Genomic DNA, 12,800 nt, shown 5'->3' with positions numbered 1-12,800 from the left:
GTTCATCCAGCCTCACATTTTATTATCTCGGATTCTCCAGCATCTGCAGTTCCCATTATCTATGATCCTACTGAATGTTGGAACAGGTCTGAAGGGCTGAATGGCCGACTCCTGCTCCTGTTCCTTATGGTTGTACTAAAACCTGGGGGAGCCAGGGGCTGGTGGATGTGTTTGTGGAATTCTCTGTAGGTTCCATCATGTGCGCCTCACGGTGAAAACATCCACCTGAGTCCTCCTTTAGCCAACTGCACCTTCTTATCTGGATTTAACTTCAATTATCGTTGGGTGGACTTTGTAGGGAATTGGTTGCAAATCCCTAGCTGGCACCGAGGCAGGTGGGACAGATTTCTGATTGAAAAGGGAATCAAACAGTGTGGGGGAGAAGGACAGCCATTTGTGTAAGACATGGTGGCTTGGTGTTTTTCCCTTTATTCATTCATGGGGTGAAGTTGTTGCTGGTCAGGCAGCATATATTGCCCATCGCTAATTGCCCCGGGGGCAGTTAAGAGTCAACTACATTGCTGTGGGTCTGGAGTCACGTGTAGGCCAGACCAGGTAAGGATGGCAGCTTCGTTCCCTACGGGACTTTAGTGAACCAGATGGGTTTTTACAATAATCGACAATGGATTCACAGTCATCATTAGATTCTTAATTCCAGATTTTTAAAAAAATTTAGATTCTGCCATCTGCCGCAGCAGGATTTGGGCCCCAATCCCCGGAGTATTACTTGAGTCTCTGGATTAGTATTCTAGTAATAATACCACTAGGCCATTGGGCTGATCTGGACCTGCTGATGGGAAAAGGTATAAAGTTTGGAACTTGTCCAGTACCTCAGCACATTGTCTGGGTCTCTGGATTAACAGTCCAGCGATAATACCACGAGGCTATCGCCTCCCCTTATTGGTTCGCACTGCTGCCTGACAGCGCCAGGGACCCAGGTTCGATTCCAGCCTTGGCCGACCATCTGTGTGGAGTTTGCACATTCTCCCCGTGTCTGCGAGGGTTTCCTCCGGGTGCTCCGGTTTCTTCCCACAGTCCAAAGACTTAGGTGCAGTTTAGGTGGATTAGCCATGGGAAACACAAGGTTACAGGGATAGGGTAGAGGGGTGGGTCTGGGTCAGGTGTTCTTCAGAGGGTCAGTGTGCACACGATGGACCAAGGGGCCTGCTTCCACATTGCAGGGCTCCTATGATTCTGTATCAACCCTAATCAGCTGTGATTCCATTGACAGGTGGAGGGGGTTTGAGGGGCCAAATGGTCCTGTTTCCTATGAACTTGAGAAATCAAAATGAATTCAGGTCTTGCAGCTGAAGTGAACAGTGTAGATGGAGTTAAACACATGAGGGAGAAAGGGATGGAAGGATCATGGGTCACCTGGTACAGAGTGAAGAAGATAGACTATTGCAAACTGGACGATCTCAATCCTGCACATTATATCATCCCGAGAGAGTCAGTACGATGAGTTCCTTTCATGTACATCTTACAACAACCAGAGATGAGGCTGAAGTCCCAGTACTTCAACAAGTTGTGAACAGATGGCTCTGTTGGAACTCCCATTGCTGCTTTGTGCATTATCCTCGTAAACATCCCACGATCATCACGTTTGCGCCCATGGTTTTTATGTTTATTTTCTTCCACTGAGAGAATTACCATCTCCCTTTTTATGCAAACAATCTCCTCTGCAAGCCAACAGAATGGAAACAGCATCTCAAATTTATCAGATTGCTTTATGACCTATTAAAAATGTGCCAAACTTTTCAGGGACATACTGTTCTAAGAATCATATCTCATTGTATTTTGTTCATGTTATTGCTGCAGTACCTCATGTGTGATATGAGCAAATCATGTTAATATTTTATTGACAGGATTGAACTCATAATGGGATGTCTCTGGGGACTAAGGACAAGACTCTTTTGTAATAATTTCATATTATCACAGTTCACATTATCAGAGTTTATCTCCAGTGGCTTTATGGATAGTCATTGTATTGTGTGATGTTCATGTTCAGGTCTTTGGCTTTATCTGCAAAATGGATGGACAATCACCTTGATGTATGTGGTTAGAGATTGTGAATAATACAGTTCACACATTTTGTATTCACAACAAAGTTTGTGTTCCCTTTAAATATTTTTCAGACCAGACGCAGATGAATAACGCGGGACCGACCTACCCTCTGATCTCGCAGATGCCCCAACCTCATTCCTACCCCACTCTGGGCCAAGGCTCGCATTCCTTCGAGCAGCAAGTCCCAGGCAAGGAGCTGAATAAGTATGCCTCGTTAAAACTCGTGGGTAAGTGCAAGGAGGACAGGCGGAAGGTCATGTGTGACCTTTCATCAAGCTGTCCCTGATGAGTTCCCCATCGTTGGAGTTGAATCCTGCTCGTGGCTGGGATCGAGTGAGGTGTCAGTGTTTCTTACCTAAGTGAAGAGAAACGTCAAAATGCTTTGATAGTGAGAGGTCTTATGCATGAGTTACATTATTATGCAGGTACAAACAGGTACTACGGAGGGAAATGGAATCTTAGCATTTATTGCTAAAGGAATGGAATATAAAAGCAGGAAAAGTGTTATTACAATTGTATAACGCACTGGTGAGACTCGCATCTGGACATTTGTACAGCTCTGGCCCTGTTATGCGAGGAAGCTTGTAACTACATTAGAGGCAGTTCAGAAGAGACTTAATTCCAGAGATGGGGGCAATCTTTGAAGGCATTTGGGGAACAGGGCAGGGAAGTGGAGTTGGAGATGAGGTCAGCCATGATCATATTAAATAGTGGAGCAGCCTTGAGGGGCTGAATGGCCCACTTCTGCTCCTAGTTCTTATGTTGGTCATGGGTTCACAGATGGCTTTCGATCCCCACACTGACCCTACCAGCTACCTCTCCCACAGCGAGGATGTCGGCCGAACCCCCTCACCGCCCCGATAGAGGTAGTGCTGAGTATTGACTGAAACGCTGGCCTGTCTGTCCATCCATCCTGCCGTTAACTCCCAGCATCTGCTGGTGTTGATCAGAAGATCCTGACATTTATCCCTCGTGTTGGCCAGGCTAGAGTTTACAAAACAATTTGCTGGCAGCTCTGTTAAAATCCGCGCAGTCATCCCCTCCCTCCTCCAGATCACCTCAGGATTCTGTTATCCCCATATCCTTCAATACCCCTGAGTGATCTTGTGACACTCACCACGAGCTCCTGATCAGGAGCACAGGGAGGATTACTGGGTGATATGCTGAGCCTCCCATGTGGGCTGACCAACTGGGAAAGGCTGCACCCAAATGGACCTCCTACCAACCTCCTAAAAGCTGGACCCAACCTCATAACGAAGCAAGCAGCCATGACCAAGCAGACACATTCGCAAATGAGCTTGGACCTTCAGTGATTAAATGGGCCGTTGTTATGACTGAGAGGTATTCACAAGCACACATCAACACGTAGCTAGGTTTTCTGCTCCAGTAACAAACAGAATTGCTTTTGGAATCTTCAATGTGCCTGGGTAAATAACTCTTCACACATATTCTTCCTCAATTTATTACAGGTAGGGGTCCAGATTGTGGCCTGAGGTGGAGGAATAGGTGGAGAACACAAACAAAGATGGCCGCCCTTGATGATAGGTAATGGTCCAGAAGGTTCACTTCAGAGAGCTGGGGCTTTTATTTACCCCCTTCACCAATGGAGCCAATGAAGGTGGCAGGGAGGCACAAGAATCCGTTGCATTGGTTGGTTTTCCAAGTCCATCTCATGCCTCATTCCACAGGGCTTGGGCCCAGCAGGATGTGCTGGTATTGGAGGGAGTCCAGAGGAGATCCACAGGAATGATCCTGTGATTGTCACATGAGAACAAAGAACAAAGAAAATTACAGCACAGGAACAGGCCCTTCGGCCCTCCAAGCGCCGATCCAATTCCTCTGTCTAAACCTGTGGCCTATTTTCCAGGGATCTGTATCCCTCTGCTCCCTGCCCATTCATATATCTGTCTAGATTCATAATAAATGATGATATCATGCCTGTGTCTACCACCTCCACTGGCAACGCGTTCCAGGCACCCACTACCCTCTGTGTAAAGAACTTTCCTCACATATCTCCCTTAAACTTTCCTCCTCTCACTTTGAACCCATGACCCCTAGTAATTGAGTCCCCCACTCTGGGAAAAAACTTCTTGCTATCCACCCAGTCTATACCCCTCATGATTTTGTAGACCTCAATCAGGTCCCCCCCTCAACCTGTGTCGTTCTAATATAAATAATCCTAATCTACTCAACCTCTTTTCATAGCTACTGCCCTCCATACCAGGCAACATCCTGGTGAACCTCCTCTGCACCCTCTCCAAAGCATCCACATTCTTTTGGTAATGTGGCGACCAGAACTGCACACAGTACTCCAAATGTGGCCAAACCAAAGGCCTGTACAACTGCAACATGACCTGCCAACTCTTGTACTCAATAGCCCGCCCAATGAAGGAAAGCATGCCATGCGCCTTCTTGACCACCCTATTGACCTGCGTTGTCACCTTCAGGGAACAATGGACCTGAACACCCAGATCTCTCTGTTCATCAATTTTCCCTAGGACTTTTCCTTTTACTGTATAGTTCGCCCTTGAATTGGCTCTTCCAAAATGCATCACCTCACATTTGCCCGGATTGAACTCCATCTGCCATTTATCTGCCCAACTCTCCAGTCTATCTATATTCTGCTGTAATCTCTGACAGTCCCCTTCACTATCTGCTACTCCACCAATCTTAGTGTCATCAGCAAACTTGCTGATCCAACCATCTACACCTTCCTCCAGATCATTTACATATATCACAAACAACAGTGGTCCCAGCACAGATCCCTGTGGAACACCATTGGTTACAGGTCTCCAATTTGAGAAACTTCCTTCTACTACTACCCTCTGTCTCCTGTTGCCCAGCCAGTTTTTTATCCATCTAGCTAGCATACCCTGGACCCCATGTGACTTCACTTTCTCCATCAGCCTGCCATGGGGAACCTTATCGAACGCCTTACTGAGGAGCAGTCGAGGACTCTGGGCCTGTACTCGATAGAGTTTAGAAGGATGAGGGGAGATCTGACTGAAACTTGCAGAATACTGAGTGGCCTGAATAGAGTGGATGTGGAGAAGATGTTTCCACCAGTAGGAGAGACCTGAACCTGGGGACACAGCCTCAGAGTGAAGGGACGTCCCCTTAGAACTGAGATGAAGAGGAATTTCTTCAGGCAGAGGGGAGTTAATCTGACGAACTCATTGCGGCAGACATCTGTGAAGACCAAACCAGTGAAGGTATTTAAGACAGAGATAGATAGGTTCTTGATTAGTAATGGGATCAAGAGTTATGGAGAGAAGACAGGAGAATGGGGTAAAGAAACCTATCAGCCATGATTGAATGGTGGAGCAGAGTTGAGGGGCCAAATGGCTGAATTTAGCTCCTATACCTTTTGGTCTTATGCACTCGAAATGTTAATTCTGTTTCACTCTCCGTGGATCTTGCCAGATCTGCTGAGTTTCTCCAGTATTCTCCATGTTTTTTTTATTTCAGACTTCTGGCATCTGCAGTATCTTACTTCTACTGCTATATATAAAAAAGGTTTTTTTGCTTCTGATCACATTGTTGGGTCTTGCTGGTAAAAATGTCTTTCCCTATATAAAACAGCAATGAATAGAGACCAGAAGTATTTGGTCGGATTTGAAGAGTTTTAGGACACCTTGAGTTTGGATGTTTGCTTTTAGACTTCTTCATCACTAAAAAAAAGCCTTTCACAAGAATTTGGCTCTCCAGCAACTTCATGGATGTCCTTGTGGATTCCTGCAGCAGCTCTCACTGTGAACAGTCGCTATGGCTGCCAGCTTGGCAGAGGCCCAGTTCCATCAGGTCAAAGGAGTCAAGCTGTAACCAACTCGAAAACCTCCCATCCAAATAATCTTCCAGCATATTTCATTTCAGAGAATTGTAGAGCCGTATTGCACATGAGGAGGCCAATACAGCCCATTGTTTCTGGGCCGTGCTTTTTCAATATTTGTTCACGGGAGGTGGACATCGCTGGCATTTCTTGCCCCGTCCCTGGTTGCCCCCTTGACAAGGTAGTGGTGAGCTACCTTCTTGAACCGCTGCAGTCCGTGTGCTCTAGCCTGACCCGCAATTGACTGGATTGTCCATCTGGACACATGTTCCACTCTGTTCCTGTAGCCCCTGTAGAATTCCCTTCTCGCCAACACCCTTACATTGAGGTACTGCAAGTCCTTGTTGTTTTCAGATTCGATAATGAGATTGCTAGAATGTTGCCAGGGCTGGTGGCTTGTAGCTGTGCAGAGAGGTTGGACTTGTTCCCATTGGGACAGAGAAGGCTGAGGGGTGACATGATTAGGGATACAAAACTGTGAGGGGTAGGGATAGGGTAGATAGGGGGAACCTAAAAACCAGGGGTCATAGATTGAAGGTAAGTGGCGGAAGGATTAGAGGGGACATGAGGAAAGACATTTTTACACAGGGGTTGGAATTTGCTGGTGGAGGCAAAGACTGTGAACCCTTTGATAGAGTACCTGGATCTACACCTGCAAGCTGCAGGACCGTCGGCTGTGTGCAGGAAGATGGGATTAGAAAGGGCATCTAGGTATCTTTGGGTTGGTATGAACAAGATGGGCTGACTGGCCCCTGCTTTGTGCTGTATGATTTCTATAGCTCTGTCGATGTGTATGCCACTGGCTGGGACGGCTTTATTGTCTGTTCCCACTTACCCTTGAGAAGGGCAAGTGTAGCATATCTCCATTATTCGTTCATAGGATGAGGGCGTCGCTGGCCAAGCAGCATTTATTGCCCATCCCTAATTGGCCAGAGGGCAGTTAAGAGTCAACCACCTGCTGTGGGTCTGGAGTCGCATGTAGGCCTGGATCAGGTAAGGATGGAAGTTTCCTTCCCTAAAGGGCATTAGTGAACCAGATGGGTTTTTCCCCAACAATTGACAATGGATTCACAATTCCAGATACTTTATTGAATTCAAATTCCACCATCTGCCGTGGTGGGATCTGAACCCAGGTCCCCAGAACATTATCTGGGTCACTGTGTAAATAGCCCAGTGATAATACCACTAGGCCATTGCCTCCCCAGATACCTAGTGGGAGCACCTACACTTGAAAAATTCACTCACCACCCTGACTTGGAAATATATCGCCGTTCCTTCCCTGCCACTGGGGTCAAAATCCTGGGATTCCCTCCCTAAGGTCTTTGTGGGTAGAGCGACATCAGATCATATGTTATGGCTCAAGAAGGCAACTCACCACCAGCTTCTCCAGGGGCAACTAGGGACGGGCAATAAATGCCGAGCATGTTGGCAACATTGACCTCCGAAGAAGGAGTTTATTAAATATTCCCAGCAGTGCTCCCTGCATTGAACCAATTTATTAGAACAATAGAAATCAGTCAGAAAAAAAACCTAAATATCAAAAAGCCAGAATGAAGCAAATGAGAACCAAAAGTTGAGCATCACAGCAGATAGATGCTTGCAATGACTAATGGCAAGAAACATTTTTATAATCTATTTACATATTGCGTACATTTTTGCAAGAGTATAAATGATAGTTACTGTCAATGTTGAGTAGATTTGTGGCAGATGCTAAATGAATCATGCAGCAGCGAAAAGACTTCGTCCTGCTGCAGCCTCAGATCTCTCCCACTGTTTAAACTCTCAGTTATAGCATTCTGCGCGTGGCAGCCATTTTGTGGCTCTACAGCTTGACATTCTCTGTTTCGTTGGTGATACATACTGATTTCTGGGAGGTTTTATCTTCTGAGTTTGCCATCGACTGCTGGAAACAGTGTTAATATTTTGATAGTTCTGGGAGCTGCGAAATTGGGTTTGCAATGATGTACTTCGAGAGTATATTGAATCTGCTGAAGTGTCATACCAGACTCAGAGCATTCACTGTCTCTCTGTCTCCACAAATGCTGCCAGACGTGGTGAGTTTCTACAGCATTCTCTGTGTTTGTTCTCACAAAGAGTTAGGGAAAAGGTGGGAATGTCTTTGGGAGGCAGAAGACAAAATGAGCTTTAAGATGGGATAAATTTTACAAGGAACTGAAACGCAAGTTACCGGAAAAGTTCAGCAGGTCTTGCAGCATCAGTGACCCAGAAAAATCAGAGTTAGTTGGCGTTTCGGGTGGGGTGCCTCTTCCTCAGACCAGTTCTGAGAACAACTCTTGAGTTCTGAGGAATGTTCACTTGACCTGAAACATTAACTCTGATTTCTCTTCACAGATGCTGCCAGACCTGCTGAGCTTCTCCAGCAACTTCTGTTTCTGTTCCTGATTTACAGCATCCGCAGTTCTTTAGGTTTTAGTTTTGAATTTTACAAAGTTTGAAGGGGAGTGTAAACAGGCTATGACTACCCTTCTGTCCACAAAACAAGACCCTGAGCTTCCAGTTGCCTGTCACTTTGACACCCCTCCCTGTTCCCTGACCAATATCTCTGTCTCAAGGCCTGCTGCAGTGTTCCAGCAAAGCTCAGCACAAGCTGGAAGAACAACAGTTCATTTTCCACTTGGGGACCCTGCAGCCTTCAGGACCCAATATCAAGTTCAAAAATTTCAGGGCTTGAACATCTCCTTCCAGGTTCTGTACCCACCTCCACACCCCAGGCCCTGTCATGGCTTGAGCTGCCTTCAGTACGGTGAACCATTCTCACCCACTCACAGGGGCCATCATCAGCTTTTTGTTCTTCTGAGCGTACTACCATCTATCTCTTTGCTTAACTGTCTGTCTGTTGTTCGGGGCTCCATCTCCACCACATCCCTCACACCTACCCTCCCTGACCACACTCCCTGCCTTCAGCACAAGTACTACCCTTCCCTAGCAGCTCTGAAGAAGGGTAACCTGGAGATGAAATGTTAACTCTGTTTTCTCTCAGCACAGAGGCTATCCAACTTGCTGAGCTTCTCCAGCACTTCCTGTTTTTGTTTCAGATTTCCAGTATGTGTTCTTTGTTTAGTTGCATATTGATTATTGATTCCTCTAAAGTGGCACCAGCTGAGAAGGGGGTCCCATCACACAGTCATACAGCGCGGAAACAGATCCCAAACTAAACTAGTCCGACCTGCCTGCTCCTGGCCCACATCCCTGCAAACCCTTCCTGTTGATGTACTTCCCCAAATATCCCTTAAACCTTGAAATTGCATGCACATCCACCACTTCCACAGGAAGTTCATTCCATATACAAGGTGCCCTCTGCGTATAAAAAACTTGCCACTTATATTTCTTTTTATATCTCTCCTCTCACCTTAAAAACATGCCCCCTAGTCTTAGAAACCCCCACCCTAGGAAAAAGGCCACCACCATTAGGCCTATCTGTACCCCTCATGATTTAATGAGCCTCTATAAAGCCCGCTCCTACACCCTGGTATAAAAACCAACCCAGCCTTTCTTTATCCACCAGGCCTTCCGCACCTGGCAACAGCCTGGTCAATCTGTTCCGAGCTTTTGAGAATTCAGGACTCACAGCAGCTTTAATGGCTGGAGCTCCTCTATTTAGCGCGAGGAGTGTAAGCGTTCTTGGCTGACTAAGGTGCTTGGCTTCAGGCAGCACTCTAGATACGCAGCATGACTTATTGAGGACCGCCCTCTGCCAGTTTCTGGAGAAAATCTTCCACTGAGGCCTTCGTAACATATCGACATCATCACTTGGTACAAATATCAGCTTTGGCGGTAAATGAGAAGATGAACGTCAGTGACAAAGTAAATGTATCAATGACACGACTAAGGGATAAATTAAAATGGAAAACTTAAAAGGCAAGAAATATTAGAGCATCATAATGGAGTTGTTTGGACTTCAAAATGGGTTTGGAAGCCACGCACCATCCTGATTTGGAAAACATCTCATTGTTCCTTCGGTGCCTCTGGATCAAAATCCTGGACCTCCCTCCCTATGAGTACTGAGGTGTCCCTACCCCTTCGAGGTCTGCATTGGCTCCAAAGTGCAGCTCAGCTCTTCTCCCGGCCAATAAATGTTGCCCCAGCATGTGGATTGAAAATCTTAGTCGAATTAGTCGTTCTGGTTTTTGTTCTGTGCGCTTTATTTTTTCTGTGAATGCCAAGTGTATCTTGTGGGCGCAACTTTATTGTGAAATGGCGTTGGATATGCTGATCTAAATTGAGACCTCACTTTGTTCCGATCTGAAACACATACACAAAACACTCCAAGGTTATTTCACTTTGAAGGAGAATTGTGCAGAGCTAGTTTCATTACAATATCATCCCACAGGGACTGAATAATTAACCTGCATTTTGTAAGTTTAAACTGACTTTCAAAATGTAGCTGCTAACTTAAATAAGAAGAGATATATTTTTTTCCTTTCTTTTATTAATTCGTGGGGTGAGGGCCTCACTGGCCAGGCAGCATTTATTGCCCAGAGGGCAGTTAAGAATCAACCAAATTGCTGTAGGTCTGGATTCACATATAGGCCAGACCAGGTAGGGATGGCAGATTCCTTCCCTCAGAGATATTTGTGAACCAGATGGGTTTTTTCCCCAACCGTTGACAATGGATTCATGGTCATCATTAGAGTCTTAATTCCAGATATTTATTGAATTCAACTTCTACCATCTGCAATGGCAGGATTTGAACTCCTGTTCCCAGAACATTATCTGGGTCTCTGGATTAACAGCCCAGCAATAATACCACTAGGCCATCGCCTCTCCTGTACAACTCAACAAAATCACTTCTGAAATAATTTTAAACCAGCAGATAAACCAATGACAGAAATTGCTGGGAAATTTCAGCAGGCCAGGCAGCATCTGTGGGGAGAAATCAGAGTTTCGGGTCAGGGGATCCTTCCTCAGACCAGTTCTGTGAACAACTCTTCTGAGGAATGTTCACTTGACCCAGACCTGCTGAGCTTTTCCAGCAATTTCTGTTCTTGTTTCTGATTGACAAAATCTGCAGTTAGATACAAGAGTGACCTACACTCAATCTTTGTAATGTTGGCATCAAGGACGAAACCCAATTTCAGATGATCTTTAATCTTCACTTGAAATGCCTTCAGCCCTTTAATGGCAGCACGGTGGCTGAGCGGTTAGCGCTGCCACCTCACAGCACCAGGGACCTGGGTTCAATTCCACCCTCAGGCGACTGTCTGTGTAGAGTTTGCACATTTTCCCTGTGTCTGTGTGGGTTTCCTCTGGGTGCTCCGGTTTCATCCCACAGTCCAAAGATGTGATCACTAGTGGAGTTCTGCAGGAGTCAGTGTTGGGAGCATAACTTCTTCGGTATACATTAACGATCTCGACAAAGGAACTGAGGGCAATGTTGCTAAGTTTGTAGATGGTACAAAGATAGATGGTGGGCAGGCTGCAGAAGGGCTTGGACAGACGAGGAGAGTGGGCAAAGAAGTGGCAGATGGAGTACAATGTGAGAAAGTGTGAGGTTATGTACTTTGGTAGGGAGAATCAATTCAAGGCATAGAAAATTTTCTAAATGAGGAAAGGCTTCAGAATCTGAAGTACAAGGGGACTTGGGACTCCTGGTTCAGGATTCTTTCAATGTTAACATGCAGGTTCAGTTGGTAATTAGGAAGGAAAATGCACTGTTTGCATTCATTTCAAGAGGGCTAGAATACAAGAGCAAGGATGTACTGCTGAGGCTGTATAAGGCCCTGGTCAGACTGCATCTGGAATATTGTGAGCAGTTTTGAGGCGTGTATCTAAGGAAGGATGTGTTAGCATTGGAGGGGACCCAGAGGAGGTTCACAGAAATGATCCTGGGTTTCTAAGGGCTTGTCATATGAGGAGCAGTTGAAGACTCTGGGTCTGTACTCAATGGAGCTTAGAAGGATGGGAGGGACCCGATTGAAACTCACAGAAAATTGCGAAGCCTGGATAGAGTGGAGGTGGAGAAGATGTTTCCATGAGGAGGAGAGATGAGGATCTGAGGGCCCAGCCTTAGAATGAAGGGATGACCACTTAGGAAGGAGATGAGGAGAAATTTCTTCAGCCAGAGAATGATGGCTCTGTGGAATGCATTGCAGCAGGAGATTGTCTAGGCCAAGCCATTGAATGTATTTAAGACAGAGATAGATAGGTTCTTGATTAGTGATGGGATCAAGGGAGATGCAGAGAAGGCAGTAGAATGGGGCTGAGAAATGTTACCAGCCAGGATCAAATGGCAGAGCACACTCAGTGGGCCGAATGGCCTAATTCTGCTCTGATATCTTGTGGAAACAGGTTGTGAATCCCCCCCCCCAGTCAGAAAGGGGATTGAACCCCATGCTGTTGGCATCAATTTGCTCATCCAAGCTCATCAACTGACTTAAGGGAGTCTTGAGTTGCTTTGGTGCCTGTAACATTGTGGACTGGAGCCACGGATAGTGGAGCCACCAGTCCCTTTCCATCACATTCCTGACCAGGAATCTCTGCCAGCCTCACCAGCTGGTCACTGGGATATGGCGGAAGGATTCACAGATTGCGACCCCAGCTGTGTGACTCCATGACAAACACGGTTTCCTTGGCATCGATCCAGACCTATTGCCTTAGGGGCAGGGAGGCTGGAGTCTGCACCACATGACTTCCACATGAGTCACCACCCCTCATGGAAAGCTGCCTTACACTGTGCTGGGGGTGAGGGGGGCACGCGCGTGGTTCACTGCAGAGTTAAGTGATAGCTGTTCCCCACTCCCCTTTCTTGTTTCCTCCATTTCATTCAACGTCCCTGCCCGTGGGGGTAAAGAGGCTTCCCGCTGGCACTTCACACAGGTTCCCGGGAAATGCCAGGCAGCTCTGTTCACCCTCTGTGTGAGGGGGCAGGTAACTGACTGGCATTGCC

General features: G+C 46.4%; 1 protein-coding gene across 2 annotated transcripts in view; it reads left to right on the top strand.

The window, feature by feature from the left end:
- shisa9a (shisa family member 9a) overlaps nucleotides 1-12,800 on the top strand; it is a 327,565-nt gene that overhangs the window by 263,977 nt on the left and 50,788 nt on the right. The window contains exons 3-4 of one of the 2 annotated variants that reach the window (XM_048551695.1): nucleotides 2,136-2,291; nucleotides 3,534-3,609. In XM_048551695.1, the coding sequence (XP_048407652.1) occupies nucleotides 2,136-2,291; nucleotides 3,534-3,609 (232 nt within the window). The remainder of the gene's footprint in view (nucleotides 1-2,135; nucleotides 2,292-3,533; nucleotides 3,610-12,800) is intronic. The other variant, XM_048551693.2, reaches the window with a different exon arrangement.

This window comes from Stegostoma tigrinum, chromosome 23 (genome assembly GCF_030684315.1).
Source record: "Stegostoma tigrinum isolate sSteTig4 chromosome 23, sSteTig4.hap1, whole genome shotgun sequence".
Taxonomy (NCBI): domain Eukaryota; kingdom Metazoa; phylum Chordata; class Chondrichthyes; order Orectolobiformes; family Stegostomatidae; genus Stegostoma; species Stegostoma tigrinum.
Note: the sequence above shows the minus strand (reverse complement) of the source record. Positions and strands in the feature narration are given on the sequence as shown.